Below are 20490 nucleotides of genomic sequence, written 5' to 3'. Positions count from 1 at the left end.
CTTGAAGTCAGACATTTTGAACTTTGTGTGTTTTTCCTGTATTAAATATGAATTTTTTCAAACTTGTCTTAGAGGATTTATCAGATTCGTTTGAAATTTGGTTGGTATAACGCTCAGACCAATGTGATACTAAATTGTTAAGAAATAGTTGACAACTCGAATGATGATGTCGTAGGTCATGTGACAACACACCATTTAAGCACTTTACAGGTATGGAACTTTTCAAAACTCCTAGACTCAACAGGTCCACCTCAAATTTGATCAGTAAAATCTCAAGACCTTCAAAGTGCCGAATTGTGAAGGTTTTGAGTTTTTTTCAGAGTACCTTTGAGTGGTGATGTGGAAAATTTGCATGTTTCATCATGAGAGAGGAAGCTGTTGTAACTTGACTGTACTTTGCCCAATCTGCCCCAAATTTCATATGCTGGATAAAAGTCCAGGCCTGGAGACATCTGGTGACATATGCTCATATTGAGTCATAGTCACAGCGCCACCTACTGACAACAGGAAGTCGATCTTATGTGAGAAACATCTGATTTACATGAAATTTACATGGTGTGGTCTACACGATATACAGCAACATGACATATAATTAGTGAGTGCTCTCTTGTGCCACATAGAGGACACAGGAAGTGATATTTAACTCCTTCATGCAACGTCCGATATTCATGAAAATGCATATGCATGTCAGGTGACCTCTACTACATGTATTGCTGCATTAATGACCCACTTGTGTAGCACTGCCCAATGGCAAAAGGAAGTGTATGTTGCAAACTTCCTTTTATTTACATGAAATTTAAAGTGTGTGATCTACATTTGATATGCAGCAACATAATGTACATTTGGTGCATGTTTTCTAGCACCACATAGTGGACACAGGAAGTGATAGTTATCACCTACATGCAATATCCAATATTCATGAAAATGTATATCTATGTCAGTTGCCCTCTGGTAAATGAATTGCTGTGTGTCAACTGACCTCCAGTTGCGATATCATGGCTGCTGCTACCTCCGACAGGCGTGAGGTGTCAGGGCCTGTCCATCACTTCTTGCAGCTTTAATTGCATTTGTGTTTCTCCTTTAATGACTCTTAAGTCTTTATTCAGGTAGATATTCTTCATCAGGCAGCTGTAACAAAAACGGAGCAATTATTTTGAATGAGCGGTGCTATGGGAGGATTATAGGGTGCAATACATGTTGTTGTGACTGTCGGGCTTTTCTGTTGTTATGGTTTATTGTATCCTACACAGAGCAGAAATTGCTTTTTCAAGATGACGAGGAAACACAACCTCCTGCCCACCCTTATCCCCTCAGCCACAATGAAGAATAGCAACAACAACAAGTTTAATCTCCTTTGCTCTAGATTATTGTCTTTTGTTGTGTTGATATTGTGGCCTTTTTAGTTGATCACTTCATGATCCTCCTTTTTGCCCTTCTTCCTCCTAAGTAAATCAATATTTTGAGGAGGCAGACACTTGGCCACAATCACTTTCATTATATTGAAATAATAAAATACTTTTAGGATTTGCTCTTTTTGTATTAAGAACGCAATAACAAGGATTTAGAATGTAATATTAATATTTCTAATCCTATGTCATTTCAGGGGGTCAACTAAGCGCATTAGATTCAGGATTTAAAGATGCTGGCAAGTGCCAAATCAAAAAATTATTTAGAATAAGGAGGATAAACATCCTTGTGGGATGTGTCATTTGGTGTAATTATAATTGCAAAGAGTGATGGTCTTTTCATTGTTCAGTGGAAATCAAGTTGGAGTGGTAAAATCTTGTTTGTTGAGGAGGGGTATATACCCTTTTATTATCTGACTGCTAGGTATGTCAACTCTCTGCACAATACAGTTTATAGTGGAGCTATTCTGTACGACTGTGTATGAATGTGATTCACTCCTTATAAACCAAACACATTTTTATAGTCACTATTTTTGGCGCTCCTCGAGTATTTCTGTAATGCAGCACTATGAGACTGTAAATATTCATGATTAAAAATAATGCCTTTTTCTATTGTTAATGTTTGTAATAGTAAGTGTGTGTGTGTGTGTGTGTGTGTGTGTGTGTGTGTGTGTGTGTAGTTATTGAAGGGACGGGGTTGGGCGTTTAGGAGGCGGGGTTTATAAGTTTCCGTCCAATCAGAGACCTCGCTCTCCCCTTGTCTCCACTGTCATTGGCTATAATCTGTCTGTGTCCATGCCGATGTGTGTTGCTTGGCTTTCTAACGGTTAGCTAACCGCTAATGTTGATGCTTGCGATTTCCGCCTGTTTCCACACATTATTACCTATATCGTCAAATATTACACAAAGCGTGTCTGCAGTTGGATATTCTGCTGTTAACGGTAAGTTTATGGCACACCAGTGACACTGCAGGTCGCTGATATTTTACCTGTTAGTAACAGCAAGCTAACGGATGGTCAAACTGAAAAAGACTTGCTGGCTTCGCTTGCTAACAATAATATAACGTTAGCTAGCTAAGGTAAAGAGACAATAGCAGAAGCAGAAAGGACCAGAAAAACTATTTACTTTTCTCGTTTTACCTAGTTTGGCTGTACGAGGGAGGACTAGCTTTAACATGTTAGCCCACGTAGTGCTGCTTGTGTGTTATGTTTTCATGGCAACTCAGTAGCTGTTGCTCCTCTGGATGAACCTAGGTTACTGATGGATCCTTTGTTATTAAAACTGACCGTCAAAAGCACACCTAGTGCATATAATGCCGACAATAAATTCAACAAATCAACCCATTCACGGAGAGTTTCGTGGATGTTGTCATAACGATTTGTATTTTTTTCTTTTAACGTTACCAATATCTATTGTTTTCTCACCTATCAACCGATTAAGAATATTAGTCCAAGTGCATATTAATTAGGATTTTCAGACATGCCTGTGCAGTGGTAGTTAGATGGTTTTGTAAAATTATAGTCTGACAGCTGTAATAAGTGACTTTGATACTTTGTGAGAAGTTCCCACAAATTCCCAAATCACCCAAATATAGGCAGCAAAAATATTTGACATCCTATTGCTGTTTGAAACTTTTATTAGTCACTTTTATTGTAGCTTGAGTTTGTGTGATGGTAATATATGTCCTTTTTCATCTTAACTCTTATTATTTTCTTTATATTGTGTAATCTGTGTTATTAAAACTGTAGCACTTTCAGTTTCACTATGACTGAAAAGTCTGGTACAAATTAAATGTATTATTATACTTCTTATTATTATCATTGCATGATGGTGTATTTGGTGCATCTCAAGTTTTCTTGTAACAATTATTGTTCCATGCCTAACCAAAGGTGTGCTTCATTTCAGATTTCACATTGTCTCTGGGATGATGAATGGAAACCCTCCCTCAGCTGTGTGGAGATGACCTGCCACCCTTTCGGGAATGGTCAGAATGGGGCCAGATGTGCCCCTTCTAAATGAGTATAAGCAGGAGTTCTTCTGGAAGCGCTTCCCCCAGACAGTGTTGGGGGGTCCACGCTTCAAGTTGGGCTACTGTGCCCCGCCGTATGTCTATGTCAATCAGGCAGTCCTTTTCTTGACACCATGGCTTTTTGGGGGCATTGGTACTCTGCTCTGCCAGCTGCAGCTGCTTCAGGAACTCCACGCCGCAGTGCTCTCTGGTATGCTTATGTTCGGGGCTGCAGCGGGTGTCCAGGCCCTGGCATTGTACGCTGCACGGAGGAGTGGCACAGTGGAGAGACTTGGTGCGCCCAACATCCTAGTTGATGAAGAGGAAGTAGAATTTACCCACTGTGTCAGCCCAGAGACAGTGCGATTCATAGCCCCTGGGAAGAGGTTTGGGCTGAACATGGTGGTGCATACAGTACTAGCTGGGGTGCTCTGTGGCTTCGGGACATGGTATCTGTTCCTTGGCAGATTGACTGCTCTCTACGGCAGCATAGGTGTATCCCTGGTAGTCTTTGTCCTGAGTTGGGTGACTCTGTGTATAGCGGAGTATTCCCTCATTGTAAATACAGCCACAGAGACAGCCACTTTCCAGGCACAGGACACTTATGAAATCACCCCACTAACCCGGCCCCTCTACATTTTCATTTTCATTGCTGTGGACTTGGCTGATAGGTGAGCCACTGCTACATAATTATCTTGTCAATTCTTATAGCATTCTGCTGTATTTTATCATCTAAGAAAGTGCTGCCATAACACTGTCAATCTCGTCCTCTAATTTAGGTTCTCAGGCCCTGTGCCTGAGCTCCAACTGGCCAGCCAGGTTCTCCACGTGCTTTTCTTCTTCCTACCTCTGCTGTGGGCGCTGGGCATACTGCCTCCCCTGGATGCCCTGCTCCTCTGGGGCATGGAGCAGGCTCTCGTGTTTGGATTAGGAGGCTCCCCCATGTCCAGCAACCTCAGGTACATATTGAAATTAACAGAATTACAAAGAGCTAAAAAAGAATTTAAAAAAAGTTGAAAATTTGAAAGTAGTAATGTGCATAAATGGCCACAACATGTTTCCAAATGACACCAGTGGATCCTTCTTATTCCTTGAGATTAATATAAAGAATCTCTGGCTATGATGAAATATATGGTTGTATTTGTCATGTCATATATCTAGTATGCTGTATGTGTCTGTGCAAGCTAAATATTTATATCATAATTAATAGTGTCAAGACAACAATCACCATTTTATTAGTTTTTTGAAGTTCTGGTATTAGTACAATTGTAACACTAGATCGTATTTTCTCTATGAAGTTTATTTATGGCTATCATTTCACCATGAACTTTTAGTTCTGATTTCAAACATAGTATTTTATTAGATGGCACTTGTCTATCTAAAATTTCCCTAAAAATAGCCGCCTGTCTCCTTTGTCTGTGGTATATCTGTATTAATCTTTCTTGCATTTCCTGTACTCTTACTCCATGTCTCTTGATTGCTTCAGTACGCATTGCCTTAGCTGAATATACTGTAATTCCAATCATAATGTGAGTCTGACATCTTGATGTTCAAGTCCGAAGCAGCGTCTTCAAAGTTTTTACATCAGCTGTTCAAGCATTATGTGAGAAACCAATCCTGATCAGATTCTATCATCAGTGTGTCATCAGCCCTGACTTTTTCTGTCTGCTCTGTCCCACAGGCTGCTGCTGATGTTTGGCGTATCTGCTGGCGTAGCTGTGTGTAATTACTTTATCCCATCAACGCTGGGTGTGGTTCTCTTCTCCATCTCTACGGGATTTCTCTTGAGCCTGGACCTCAGCCAGGTTGGCACACTCTGCAGAGGCTCCAGGGCAGCATGTGGGGACCGTGGGTTGCGTAGAGGAGTGTCACCACCTCCTCCTCCCAGTTCCTTTGGGTGGAATCTGGGCTGCGGGGAGCTGCTTCTATATTTGAGCCTGCTACTGGTGGCAATGGCAGGGGCAGGGCTGTTGCATCACTTCCTTGGTTCAGCTCAGTCCCAGAGCTTGATTACTGGACCCCAGGCTCCTGTCAGCTACCTCCTCCTGGTACTCTTCTCCCTCTGCTGGGCTCTCAGAGAGATCCAGGGGGCTTATGTTTTTGGAGGGGTGTTGCTCAATCCCTTGTACCCTAAAGGCATGTCCAGTGTGCAGACTTTCAAGCAGAGGAACAGAGGATTGTTCATTGCTGCAGCAATCAGAAGAGTCCTTCTTTATCTTGGTGAGATTGTTGTAATGTTAATTTTGATGTTTTCCAAACTACACATCTCTCTCTACATGAAAACAACAGTGTATGTGAATGTGTTGTGTCTGTCACCAAGTACTTACAGTGTGTTTATCTTCACAGTGTCTCCATTTGCAATGATTGCTTTCCTGTCCATGGACAAATCCCTGCAGCTGCTCCATAGGGCTTCTCTCAGTGTGGGATTCACACGAGCCTTTAGAGTGGTACGCACACAAAACACTCTAGCTGACAGCTTTTATTAAGTATCAATGTGAACAAAGCATGCAATTACAATAAGGACTTTGTTTTCTAACTCGGTGCAGATTTGCCACAGAACTCCTGTTCAAAAGAAAGCTGAAACAATACTAATGGATTATTGTCATCTTTAAATACAGTGTTATTTTTCAGCAAGATCATGTCTGTTTTTGCTTTTGCAAGATTTTAGTTTCAGGGTTTTTTTTTGTGTTTGTTTGTTTTTTTCAGCTTAACATAAAACATGCTTGATTTTTGTGCCTGTGGTGCTCAGCACAGTGGTTGGCTCTTTGTTGATGTGCAGGTGTGGCAGAACTCAGAGGATGCTCTCCTCCAAATGGCTGTGGTGATCTTGGTGCGGCTCGCAGCTGGAAACAATATGCTACCAGGGTGGGACAACCTGGGCACTGGAGTTCAGCTCCTTCTGGTGAGGTCAACATAACGTGTTCCCTTATCTCAACACATAAGACCCTTCCATACTATATATGTGCTATATATCATATCTGCACAGGATTAAAACTGACCAAAACAATGCTTCTACATCACCCACATATGGTATATTCACATATGGTATATGTTTCTCTCTGAATATTACTGTTCATGGAAAATTTGAGTATGGATACTGTTACCACCTTCATTTTTCTCCAACCTATCAAAACGTTTTCCAACTTACTGTACATTTATAGCTTATTAAAAAGCCTTTTTTAATAAAATATAACATCTTTGTTGCAGTAAAATAGTGTATGCATTTAAAAACAGACTTTATTTTGCCAAAAATTGAGTTGTTTTGCAGATAAAATCACCAAAACATACATTTTATTACACAGATATCAGCTGATAAGACCACATGGCAGTTTAGTATAATCAGTAATGTCTGCTTGTGTGATCCAGGTTGGCCTCCTGATTGACAGACTGACCCAGTTCCTGGCCAAGCTAAAGTTCACCCTGACTGTGTTGGTGACATCTTGGACTGAGAAGAAGCAGCGCCGTCAGTCAGCTGGAACTCTGCTGGCTCTTAACGCTTCCCTTTGTCCGCTGCTGCTGGCAGTGGTGACCCTATCTGCCCTGCTCTCTGCCCCTCTGCTGCCCCTTTTCACGCTGCCCATCTTCTTGGTGGGGTTCCCCAGGCCTCAGCGCAGTTGGCCAGGCCCCGTAGGTACCGCCTGTCCTTGCCCGGACTCCATCTTCTACCAGCAGATGAGTGGAAGCCTGGCCTCTGCTCTGAGGATGGCCTTTGCAAGAGGGTCACTGGGTTAGTTGTCCGTGCCTTATATCTTTTCTGTGATGTTTTTTGTTTCTTTTTATTCCTCAAATGTTCTGAGTAAAAAGTGTTTCTATAAATCTAAATTTCATGTTTCATTGTAGTGTTTGGTTAGTGTACACCAGAATATTTTCACATGTATTACATCTTTCCATCAAAGTTGGACTGCTAATAATTAGTTGTTTTTATTACCAAAAATCTTTTTTATAATCAATTAATAACTTAAAATATCAAAAAATAATGACATATGCTCAACACAGGTTAATTACTTAGTCTATTCCACAGCCTAAAAACCCAGTGTTACCACACATGTTTGGCGTTTTTACTTGAGTGCCTGAAATGATCATTTATCAGAATTTTAACTGATTATTTTAAGTTAATTGACAAATTAATCAAAAGTACCAGTACAGTATCTAAAATTAAATCTCATCAAACTCAATATAGATTTTGCTTTCAGTCACACACAGTATTTCTCAGATTTGTCGCTCTTTTCAGCCCCCAGCACCACAAACGCCATCTTTACAGAGCTCAAAATCATTAAAAAAAATATTTTCATTAGTACAGTATATTTTGACTTGTGCTATAATTGCAGTGACTGAACTTTCCAGTGGGCCGAGTAGGGACTGTATGTAGATCAAATAACACTGAAACATCACCTCATATGGTCTAACAGTAAGAGGAATGTTGTTGTGAGCAGCTCTCTGGAGTTACTGGCAGCAATGCGAGCTCGTATGATCCAGCTGAGCTTCCTGTCAAGTGACCCCAAAAAAAAGCTCTGATCTGTATTCATTACATCCAAATGTTTCCACACCATTAACCACGTAATACTCTTAGGCCAAACGGAGCTGCTTCTAGAATTTTATTCTGTGTCTCGATCAAGAGGGGGAAAAAACGGTGCAAGTAGAAAATCATTATTTATGGATTGATGATTCAGAATTAAATAATACTGCTGAAGTAATGTCGTCACTCAATCTTATTGGTTTTTTTTTTTTCTGTGAGCTTGGGGGTGCTGTAGCTGTGATGTATAATTCAGAAAAAGAGCTTGTTAGGTTGATGCTCACAATCTAACGATGGCAGTTTGTAGTGTTCTTTTGCTTTGCTCACACTGGGGGCTGTAGAGCAGTGAGCAATGAGCAGGAAAGGAGTCTGCCCAGCATGTCACTTCCCATCATGAGGTAGAGGCTGGGACTATTCTGAGGCGTCGTTATGGGACATGACATTATCCTTGAGCCAAGCAAGCACTAGTCAACTTAAAACAAAAGCCTCCATCACCTTGCCACTGCGGTTCATCTGTGTTTGAATTAAACGTCTGTCTGCTGTCTGCTGTCTCCTGTCTTCAAAAATGAAAATCCCATGTTGGATAAAAGGAGTGAATTTTTAGAGACTAATGGAAATCTAAGGCCAAGAAGAGATTTAATATTTAGATCGCTGTGCAGTCAGCCAGTGAAAACAGTATCATGACCTTCCTTTACAACTGTGATGGTACATGTCTCACTGCAGCTCATCCTGTTTCCATGTTATCCACATAGTCAGCAGAGATGCACAGCTGATGCAAAATGAAAGGGATGTGCGCCAATAGTCCCTTACTTATTACATGATGTATATGTTGTGTGTTTTCCTTCTTCCTGGCCTCAATTTACATATCACATCTCTCTAACATGTTTGCTTCATGGATGGCTGATGATTTTTCTCTCCCTACTGTAGGTTCTTTAGCCCCAGGCTCTCATTTTCTGGGCCGCTTTCAGGACCGCATGGTATGGATAATGATCCTGGAGAGAGGATATGGCTACTGCACTGTCAACATTAAGGTATTTTTTCTGTTTGTATATTATAAATCAGTGCAATTATTCATAACAATATTTACACAGTTTGATGTGATTTGTTACAGGGTCTGGAGCTTCAGGAGACATCTTGCCACACGGTAGAGGCACGGAGGGTGGATGAGGTGTTCGAGGCTGCTTTTGAGCGTCCCGAGCGGCTCGGTTTCATCCAGGGCTTCAACCTGCACTGGGGGAATGCTCTAACGCCTTGTGCCGCCCTTGCAGTGCGAGTCTACTCCGACGCCCGAAATGTGCTCTCCGGCATCATTGACTCTCATGACAACTTGAGGAAACTTCAGGATGACTTTCTGAAAGCGCTGGTCTGGTTGCTCCTACGATACTGTGTTCAGAAGCATAAAGGATTCCTGTGGAGCACTGAAGAAGGGCCAGGTGTCGGAGGCAGAAAGTCCCAGTCTTCACAGCTGCCCCAGACTACTTGCAACCAGCAACCGGAGGCTGTCATGGTGGAATCTAATGTATCTTCTCTCAGGTTCAGACAGGACAGCTCCAGCTTGACATCCTTTGGTGACTGGTCAGATGAGGATGACTTATTTGGACCCCAACCAGCCAGGCGGACAGTGGCATTAGTGACTGCAGAAGCCCAGCCTGGACACACAATGCTGCAGACGGGGGCCTCTCTTCCAGGCTCTGTGGAGATGGACAGTCTTTTTGAGAACATGGCTCTATCGGCCCTGCAGCCGCTGCAGCCTCTGGGACTGGGCATCGGGATGCCAGCAGTGGATAAAGGCTGTAACCCAGAGGTCTTCAGAGAGAGTCCAGGCTCTCTCCCTCATCTAAATTTCAGCTGCCCCCAGTCAGAGGTGTTCAATGTACCAACAGGATGGAGGACAGCACCGTTACTACCGTCCCGCCTGCTGCAGCTCAGGCCTTTGTTCCCAGAGGACTGGTTTAGGTTTACTTTGGGGCGGTTTGGGCCTGCTGTGCAGGGCGAGACCTCCGAGGACATGACCAAAGCTCTGAAGGAGGATGAAGCCTTGAAAGAGCTGCACGCTCAGGTTGCACTTTCATGTCTCATCTCCCTGGGGGCAGAGTCTGCCTTCACCAGCCCCAGTTACGTCTACAGGCTCTATTGTGGAGATGTGCCATGGACAGAAGGACTCGACTGGCTCTCTTCAAGTAAAGAACTTTACCAGCTTGCACTTCGGGCTTTCAGGTAAAATTGCAGGTTAGGATTCAATCAATAGAGTTTATTTTTGCCAGAAGACCCATGATTTCACTGACTTCTGCACCTGTGATTTTGTTATTTCCAGGTTCAGTTTCAAGCTGCTGTTTGATCAAGCAAGCTTAGGGCCCATGGAGTCCCCAGAAGAGCTGTTCAGCACCTTGGAGGAATATGAAAGGGACTGGTACATCGGACTGGTGACAGAGAAAGGTTGGCATGACAGCGTCCTTCAGGAGAAACCGTTCCTCTTCTCTCTAGGACATGACCTTGCTATGGTAATTACACACACAAAATTTCTTTTGTTACCTTACATACAGCCCTCTCTTATTCAGTCATTGGCATTAAATTGAAATGATTTAAAATTGCAATTTAGAGAAGTGAATCCCAGGGAAATGCAATATGACTGTGCTTGTTCACAGGGTACCTACACAGGGCGAGTCCTGTCCTTGCAGGAGCAGCTGGTGCAGGTGGGCCGTCTGAATGGAGAAGGGGTGCGAGGCCAGTGGGCAAACCTGTCCTGGGAGCTTCTGTATGCTACTAATGATGACGAGGAGCGCTACAGCATCCAGGCTCACCCCTTCATGTTGAGGAACCTAACTGTTCAGGCAGCAGATCCCCCTCTAGGTTACCCCATTTACTCCTCTGCGCCCCTCCACTTCCCCTGCCTCTGACCTTTGGTTTCTGCCTTTTCTGCTGAACATAACTCTTGAGAGGGAGGACGATGCTTTTCAGTCCGCAGCAAAATGTCCATTTCCAAGGTTAATGGTTGTTAGGAAATCCACGTGGACACTATAGCAAAGTCAAGAAAAGTTTTCAGTTTCAAAAGTTTGGGAGTTTTACTTTTGAAACTGCGAAAACACAAGTTCAGGAGTAATGTCTATGGAAACCTACTTTGTTTTCCACATTTTGACTTTTTGGTGCTTTGGTCCTGCACCATAGAGGAAGAAGCAGTGGCATCACCACTGTTCCCTGGAACAAGTTGCAAAATTCTATTAACAGACTCTAACTGACAACATGGTCTACTTCCTAGAACAGCACATTCAAGAAAATACATTTCCTTTTTTGGATCTTTTAAGCAGAATTAACCAGATTGGTTTCCACAGAAGCACATACGTTTTGTGGTTTGCTTATTAATGTTTGTGCTTAAAAAAGAAGTGAATACATTTGCCCACCTCCCCTGTAGGACCCACCTGCTGAATACCTCTGGTTTTATTGTACTTTTTAGATGTCACAATTTTCAGGTGACCACCCCTCCATGTCCACTAAAAAGGGACAAGAAATTTAAATGTTTTGTTAAGATATCGAGGATGTGCCTTGGGTATGTCTTGCTGTATGTGTAAGGTGTTTAGTGCTATTGTTTTGTTTACAATTCACTTGTTTACAATTTAGAATGAAAAGTTTGATGAATTTGTCCATAGTCTCTTGTATATATTGTTAATTTTTATATGTGTATCTGTATATACTTATAATAAAATAGCTTGGCAAAAGCAGTTTTCTTGTACATTTCATTAAACAAACTTGCCAGGGCAGAAATTTGATTGAAATTGAATTTTATTAGGCATACAAGTGGTTAGTGCTCTATGCCACATTAAAAAAAAAACTTACAAAAATAACATTAACAAGCACATTCTTTAATATTTTGAGATGAAAGCACTGTTCTGTATTCAAAATATGTCTTAGAGAGAAATGTTAAAAAGGTGAAAACTGAAAGGTACCCATTTTTGTCAAGCCCTGTGAGCAGAACTCTGAGCTCTCACAGCATTTAAGCCCTTAAATATTTTCCTTATAGATGGGAGCAAAGACAAAGTTAATTCTGCAGGAGACCCATATGACTATCCAGGTCAACATGCAACTTAAGTCTTTCCTCTTCAGGAGGTCTTGGGCTTCGTGAAGTACGCAGAGTCTGCATCCTGCAAAAGAAAAAGTTTGCTTTTAGCACTGATGATGTTGAAGTTATGTGAATGAAATCAAAATTTTGCAATTTTCATTCAAGCATCTTAGTATAGTGCATCCCAGTGAAATTTGGAGTAATTGTGTTGTGATCACAAGCTTGGCCCTGACATTGCTTTAACTGCAGGGACTTCACTGTTAAGACTTTAAGTTGTAAAGGCTCCAGACAGCAGGTTCTTTTTTATTTTTGTCTCAAAAGGCTACATCACAGACCTTACTAAAGCATAAGCATGTGACGCTCCGTTGTCTGGCCAGTTGGAACATGACCTTTCTGCATGGCCCTCAGCTGTCACTGTCCAGCAGAGGCCACCAGACACACTGGTCAGTCAGTCAGTCAGTCAGTCAGTCAGGCCCATGGGGAAGTAGTCATGCTCACTGTCATACCCTGGCCACCGCCTTCTTCTTATTAGACTCAAGCAAGGTCAGTAACAGCTGAGGCCCCCCAGCTGATAAGAGACAGCTCTGCATAGTGTCTGCCATGTAGTGCCTTAATCAAGTATTTTCAGACCGCTCACACAGTGAGAATCCCTCATTCCCAGTTCTAATAGAGCAAGGTCAACCATAGAGAATGCAACAGCAATGCCAAACATACAGAAACAGACCCTTTCACATGTAAGCACTTTTTGATGAGTTCTGTGTTAACTGAGACCTTTCATCTGAATCTCAACTGAGTTTACATCTGGGCGTCAAGGAAAGAATTCCGTAGCAGTAGAGAAGTAAAGGATATCTTATTAACGTCCTTACACACCTACACAAAGGGTGTTTTTAGCAGTTTTGGCTGATTAAAACTCTTTGTAGGTCGTTGTGAGTGTGCATAGTCTGTGAAAGAGGTGGCGTGGCTCAGGAGGTAGAGTGGGTCGTCCACTAATCAAAAGATCGGCAGTTTAATTCCCGGCTCCTCCGGTTTGCATGTCAAAGTGTCCTTGGGCAAGATACTGAACCCCAAATTGTTCCTGAAGGCTGTGCCATTATTGTGTGAGAAGAAGCATTTGAACTCCTGATGAGCAGGTTGGCACCTTGCATGGCAGGCTCTACCATCAGTGTATGAATGTGTGTTTGAAGGGATGAATGTCAGCATGTATGTAAAGTGCTTTGAGTGGTCGGAAGACTAGAAAGGCTTTATATAAATGCAGCTCATTTATCATTTACAGAAGACATTTTGACATGTCATAGCAGGAAAAGCATGGGTATTAATAATAAATTAATGATGGATGAATTCAATTTAGCTGCTTCAGTTTTGGGGTCCTGGTTTAAGGAGTTAAGTGACCTCTATATACTCAAAGGTGCCCTGTGTGAGTTTTCTTGTAAACAAAAGTTTACATCTACAGTTACTCACCAAAACTCATTGTGTGTATCCATGTGATATACAAATGTGTTGAGTCCATTTCCTTCCTCATAAAACATTTGCAAAACAGATTTTTTAAAAGTATTTTAAATCCTGTATTGTTTACATCCATTGCAGTCTTCTTCTTCTCTGCCTTTGTTGGTGCATTGCTGTGTTTCTCGGCACATTACGGTAGAATAGTGCGAAAACGATTGGTAGGACTGTCACCCACGTGCATGACGCAAACAAAGTGGAGACCCACTCCCTCACTCTACTAGAGGTTAAAAACCCCACAGATAACGTTTGAACTCCAAACATCGCTCCACCCAACTTATACATGACAAGATCCATTTAAACCACCTGTTAGTCCTCGTTAGTGCCAGTATGTGCACACAGAACTGGCCTGAGGGTGAGGTGGAGGATAAGTAAGTCAATTCATTTCAGGTGGTCCTCTGTTGGACAAAAAAAAAAAAAAAAAAAAAAAACACACCCTGCATATCTACATACATTTATAACAAATGTGCTTACTGGTGCTGATAAAGCTTTTGGTGTGAGATGATGTAACAGTTAAAACAGGTTAACCTAAGATGAGTGTATCTTGAGTTTTACCAACTCATAAAGACTAACAGCCACGCAGTAAGTATACACTGATTTATGTGGTTTTGTCACTTACTGCCATATTATTAGTGATGTATTGGATAAAAAACACACACGTTTATTTTCTAAACCAGGGAAACTAATGTCAAACAACTTGCCTATGGTTAGGTTTAAAAGGTACACATAGATTTCTTATCAGGATGTTATATACCTACCAAACCGGCTTTGAAATTCTTCACTCTCTTCCTGCCCAACACGTTTGAGATGAACCAGGCGAATGTGGGCGTGTACTGCCAGGCGTAGTAAAAGAGGAGGAAGGGCTGCTGTGCAATCCACATTTCCTTGACACCGTTGGCAATTCCCACCAGCATTAAATGCACACAGCGGCTTGTTGACATCTTGTACTCCTGGCTACCAGCTACGGCCACAGGCTTAGGTAATAGAAGAAAAGGAGGTTAATATTACCAAACTACTGACACAACTGCTCTCTCAAAAAAAAACAAAGCATTACCTTGTTCAGCTCCTCTGTGAAGGCATTGTGGACTATCTGTGATTGCACGGGCCCTGGACACACGGTGCTGATGAGTATTTTTGGATAATCAGTCAGCTCAGTCCGCAGGGAATTAAAGAATCCCTGTGGACAATACAGTAACTATCAGCAACTGGATGTACACGAGCCCAGGCAAGTAATCACTTGTAAAGGTATTTATTCATTATATAGGCCGAATAGAGAGATCTAGAGGAACCAGGCCTGCTCCTCTGTACTACTGTGTACAACAAAACACGCAGAACAACTATGCACACTCTACACAAGCTGATATTTAGTAAATGAAATGCATCCATGCACAAAAAATAAATCAGAGAGAAAACTATAGGAAAACACAAAGTTATGTGACTATTGTGCCTCAGGTCCAAACGACCGCTGTCTTTACCTGAAGAGCATGTTTGCTGGCAGAGTATCCTGTGGACAGGGGAGCCCCAGCGATGCCAACAACACTGCTGACAGTCACAATGCTCCCGGTGCCTCGCTGTGTCATGTGAGGCAGTACCTGCTTGGTGATTGAGACCGTACCCAGAAAGTTGAGCTCCATCAAGGCCTCGTACACCTCAACACTAGTCTCCAAGCACAAAGAGCGCTGGCTTCGGCCGCCGTTGTTGATCAGGATATCAATCTGTAATAGCATTAAAAAGTGGAGCAGAGAATTAGAAAATAACATGATTTAGATTATAATTTATTTTTTATTAACAATGCATTGACTGAATAGTTTGAGCATAGTTCAATTCACACACAGTAGCATGAAAAGAGACCCATACAACAATAAAGTATAAAGAGTATGTCCACTATGTAACTAGAAACCAGTAAGTAAAAATATTCTGATTTAGTTTTCAATAAAAAAATAAATGAAAGAAATGATGAAAAAAGACGGTATTAAAAATGAGTAATAGCAGGGGTCTTACATGTCCAAAGTGCTTGATTGCAGCTTTTGTTTTTGCCTCATGGGACGCCCTCTCCAACAAATCAAGAGGAAGTACAAGAATATCCTCGTCTCGGAGGTTGGAGCACTCTTGAAGTATAAACGATGAAAAGAATTCAGTCGGTCACAAGTGAGTGAGACTGACTGAAAACTATACAAACTCAAGTGAAGTATGGAAACTGCTAGGATATTTATTGGTGGTTTGAGAAGGATGACTGGCTGCAAGGAAGAAAAAAATCACTCATTCCTATGGCAACGTTTTAAAAATGTTAGTACTGTGTAATACTGCAGTGTTACAGCTGAATTACACTGTATACAGCATTACATAACGGTTACTATACATTAACTTGCAAATAAGTAAAACCTTTCTCTCACCCAAACACGAACGTTTCACCCTGTTCAGCTCATCCTCACGGCGAGCAGACAGGATGAGACGTGACCCACACCTCGCCATCTGGTAGGCCAGCTCCTCTCCGATACCACTGGAGGCTCCAGTTACCCATGCCACCAGCCCTTTCAGCTTGGCCTCTGGTTAACAAAAAAACAACTGTCAACACTTCATATATCATATGCCGGGTTTGAGACTTCTCTATTGTACATCAGGTGCTCCGAAAATGAACAATATTTATTTTCTTACATTATTCACTCCACGGAAATGAGAAAGGTTTGAATATATGCTGTATGAGGATGACTGTTGACATGTTTTTTGCTATCCCCTGACTTACAACACAACGGTTTATTAATTCAAAGCAAATTAAAATTGTTTTTGATGCATGGGGCTCCATAAAACAAAAAGCTAAGTGGGTTTTTTTGACTAATGTTCATCCCTGTTTCTTGTCCTTGACAGATGTGGAAAACAACTTTGTACATTTTCTTAAGTAATGTACTTAAAGCCTCTACGTACCCACAGTACACCCACTCGTTTTGCCTGTTTAAGCCATTTCTCAGGACTGTGTGGGTGTGGACAGACTGTACATGATTGACCCCTGTCTCACTTTTCTGTTTTTTCCAGTTTTGTTGAACTTATCAGGGTGGGACAATTTACTCCCTGAGATTGGTGACGTCATGTAATTCCAGTATAGATCCGCCCACATAAACCTGAGCAGGGGTCTGATCAGCCACAATAACTGAAAACACCTATGTGGGAAGTACTTTAACTGTTTTGCTACTTTATACCTCTTTGACAGCTATAGTTACTAATTAAGATTTTATATACCAAACAAGTGTTCATAGTGTTCATATAATAAAATATGATGCATTCCTATAGATTAAACTAACCAACAGTCTATAAAATAGTTTGAATTAGCCCCACTGTGACCAACATGCTGCTTGCACATTAATTGCAGTAATAATGTACAGTCTGACATGGACCATCCCGTATAACATATTTGTACTTTTACTTAAATGTAAGTTGGCATTCAGGGCTTGCACTTATAACAGAGTTTTTATTGTGGCATTGTCACTTCAACTGGAATGTTAAAGTCCCCCTCCACTCAAAAATGTGTTTTTCTTCTTGTTCCTACAGTTGGATGTCTGCACTTATTGAAAATCAGATTTTTAGAGGCAGATCTACAAGCATGATTTGTGACATCACAACTAGTTTAGAGCCAATCTTTGTCTAAAATTCAATTTACTCAAGTGTGATGTAGAAACTTGAAGGCTCCAGTGCACAAACACTGAGAATAGACTTTACAGTGAAGCAGGAGACATCTTGTGTCCAGCAGTTAAACTTTTGAGATGAACAATATTTACATATTTACAGATTCTGGATTTTTTTTTAATGAGGGAGAGGAGGATTTTAAAGTGGTAATTATACTTTTTTGTTGAAAAACCTTTACAGACACACATGATTATTCCAAGCAGAGTATTTTTATAAGTCTTAATACATGTCTGCAGCAGATCTCTTACTTTCAAGGGGAGATGAGATAAGATCATTTACTGTCACAAAGTAACAGTAATTTCCCTTTGACAAGGCTCAACAATACACATTTAAAACACATTTAAAAACACATACTACAGTCATAATTTCAATTGGCAAGGACAACATTAAACAGGACAAAGTCCAGTGCCTATTTTAGTTTGTTCAGGGTGATGATCGCAGAGGGAATAAAAGATTTTCTGTAGATGTTTTTCCGGGCTAGTTGCAGCGTCGACCTGATGACAGTAACAGGAAGGATTGGTGGAGGGGGTGAGAGGGGTCCTGCTTGATCAGAGTGACCTTCCTGATCACTGACCGAGTGTACAGTTCAGTAAGGGTATTTGGGGTGAACCAATTATTTTGCTGGCCTGTTTGTTTGACCCTTATGGAGCTCAAAGGGGCACCATGTGAGTTACAGTCATAGATCAAACGTGAAAAGCTAATTATGATAATGAATGTATTGTTTAAGTCACACTGTCCTTCCATATATAGTGTGCTCAGCGGGGTCGTTGGGGGTTGACGTTGACGGACAGTCCCCGTCTTGTCATGACGCATTTATATAATAAATAAGAAACGGGACACAATAATGAAGACACGAGGACAGGTGCAGCTTCATAACTCACCTGGCCTGCTTCCTAACAGACTTGCCCGCAACAGAGTGAAGTCAGCATCCGCGAAGATGAAACACAGGAGGTGGATGAAAAAGTAAAGAGGAATAAAACACCACAGAGCGGAGACAAAGCTGAACTCCATTGTTTTTGCAAATGAAGCTTCACGACACAGACTTATTTAGGACTTCTGTTAAATACTATAATCAGGTTTGAACCATAACAAAACAGTAGCTAAAAGGATATTACCTCACTTCCGGTCTGATATTTTCACATTTAAAGTTCGGCACTTCCCAGCAGCAGCAGTGGAAGATGATGAAGATGAGTTAGCTATCAATAGTTATCATTTTAAATGTGTCTTTGATAACAACTATCAATTATAAACACACATTACACAGGGGGAATGGATTCCCAAGTAGGTTACTTAAGCCAACAGCGTACACTTTCTGTAATAAAACATCTAAAGGCAAAAATCTCATCAAATGGGGCCCGTGGTCTAATTTGTGTCAGTTTAGGGGTCTTGACGTGAGAAGTTTGGGAACCACTGACTTCAGCTGTCCTGAGGTAAAAATAGATTTTATATTAATCATATTAATCAGTCATATTAACCTGCAAGCCTGCAGCAAAATTTGCTGCTGAGCTCCATTAACCCTCCATTTCTCCCCCTCTTTGTAAAACATGTACAGTTTTCCTGTGGAATATTAAATGGCCCCAGGTTAATGTTGTTCAATCAAAATCCATTAATTTAGGAATATGCACCATATATCCATATATCAACTGAAACAATGAAGGTCTTAAAACTAGATTTTGAAGCAGGACCCCTCCTCATAACAGGGCGTCAAGATCAGGTAATAGAGCAATCTGTCTGTCTGTCTATCTTGACATTGATTTTGTCTCTGCAGTGAATGTCGGCTTTTTTGCAATAATGAACTTCAACCACAACGGTTACACACAGAGGCTTACTGGTTCTCCAAAAGTGATTATTGTTTCCAAACTAATTTCAGAGGAGAGACCAAAATAACCTATGGTCACCATGTTAAAATGTGCATTGGTGCAGTAAATAAAGCTCCTTATAACCAAGAGAGAGATGGAAAAATGTGTCTGGAGACCTTATTGAAAAAAATGCCAACTCTTATCTTATCTTATTAAAGTCCTTCAAATTGGCATACTCCTACTCCTTATCCCTCAGTAAAAATTCCAGAATATGAATATGCAAATATTTTTCATTTAACTGCTGGACACAAGATGTCTGCTACTTCACTGTAAAGTCCATTCTTGGTGTATGTGCACATGAGGCATCAAGTTTCCACATCACACTTGTGTAAGTTACATACTGAACCTCGATTGGCTCCAAAATAGTTGTGATGTCACCAGTCATGCTCGTAGGTACACGCCCTAACCTCAGGTTTTCAGTGGGGACAGAGAAACTTTCCCCCTTCAGCAGATTAATGTGAAAACTGCCTTCTAGTGTCAAACTCTGCAGAATCAGAATCAAATTATTAGCCAAGTATGCAGCATACAAAGAATGTGTCTTGGCGTTTGCTCCCACAAAAGCAACATAGAAGAATCAAAATAGAATAAAAGAAAGCTAATAATAATAATAATAAAATAAAATAAATAAATACACAAAGTAGTCCAGTTTGATAACAGAACAGTTCAGCTGTTTAATAGGGCAACAGCCTCTGGAAAGAAGCTGTTCCTGCTGCTGCTGGAGGTTTTTATGGATCTATGTCACGATGTGATCTATGTCATGATGTGCAGGCTATGCATATATCAGTTCAGCTATATATATAACATGCTGGTACACTGGCTTTTTTTCCCCAGTGGCTTACTGTTTTAGTGTTGCAATATCCATACCCTGATGGTGCAATATCTGTTTCTTTTCTTATGTGCAATATCTCCTTCCAACTTCTGCTCCAGTACTTCATTAGAAGCTCTGTGAATAATTGTTGGAGTGCTGTAAATAATCATTGTAAATAGTCATTGTAAATAATGTAATATCTCTCAGACCATGCTACTCTCTTTTCATTTTCTTTTTAACTTAAAGATCCCCCCCCCCCCCCCCCACCCCCCACCATATGTTTTAAGATGTATATAAAATACTCTACTCTGCATAATAATTTGTGTCTGATATGTTTTTTCCACAAAAAAGTTAAATTATATTGTTAAAATCCTTAAAATTACATCTCCTCCTTGTCCCTCATTAAAAATTACAAAAGTTTAAATGCTGGACACAAGATGTCTCCTACTTCACTGTCCAAGTCCTCTCTCAGTGTATGTGCACTGGAGGCTTCAAGTTTCCACATCACACTTGTGTAAATTGGATATTGGACCAGGATTAGCTCCAAACTATAGTTGTGATGTCATAAATCCTGCTCTTAGGCATACACCCCTTAAAATCGGATTTTTAATGAGCACAGAGTAACTTTCCACTAAATGAGACAACAGCCTTAAAGTGTCAAACT

General features: G+C 41.1%; 2 protein-coding genes across 2 annotated transcripts; one reads left to right on the top strand and one right to left on the bottom strand.

The window, feature by feature from the left end:
* Nucleotides 1–2177: 2177 nt before the first annotated feature.
* pcnx4 (pecanex 4) lies at nt 2178–11615 on the top strand. The gene is made up of 11 exons (XM_042389115.1): nt 2178–2347; nt 3312–4085; nt 4194–4373; nt 5096–5634; nt 5761–5861; nt 6194–6316; nt 6781–7141; nt 8855–8958; nt 9039–10144; nt 10242–10428; nt 10573–11615. Exons 2-11 carry the CDS (start codon nt 3388–3390, stop codon nt 10822–10824), a joined length of 3651 nt encoding a protein of 1216 aa, XP_042245049.1. The 5' UTR covers nt 2178–2347; nt 3312–3387; the 3' UTR covers nt 10825–11615.
* Nucleotides 11616–11686: 71 nt separating this feature from the next.
* Nucleotides 11687–18285, bottom strand: dhrs7 (dehydrogenase/reductase (SDR family) member 7). Its single transcript, XM_042389120.1, has 7 exons — nt 18041–18285; nt 15875–16027; nt 15483–15589; nt 14957–15196; nt 14536–14658; nt 14240–14455; nt 11687–12063 (listed from the first exon to the last, which is right to left on the bottom strand). The coding sequence occupies exons 1-7, from the start codon at nt 18168–18170 to the stop codon at nt 12022–12024; spliced, it is 1011 nt and encodes a 336-aa protein (XP_042245054.1). The 5' UTR covers nt 18171–18285; the 3' UTR covers nt 11687–12021.
* Nucleotides 18286–20490: the final 2205 nt, after the last annotated feature.

The sequence above is a fragment of the Thunnus maccoyii genome, chromosome 16, assembly GCF_910596095.1.
Source record: "Thunnus maccoyii chromosome 16, fThuMac1.1, whole genome shotgun sequence".
Classification (NCBI taxonomy): Eukaryota; Metazoa; Chordata; class Actinopteri; order Scombriformes; family Scombridae; genus Thunnus; species Thunnus maccoyii.
Note: the sequence above shows the minus strand (reverse complement) of the source record. Positions and strands in the feature narration are given on the sequence as shown.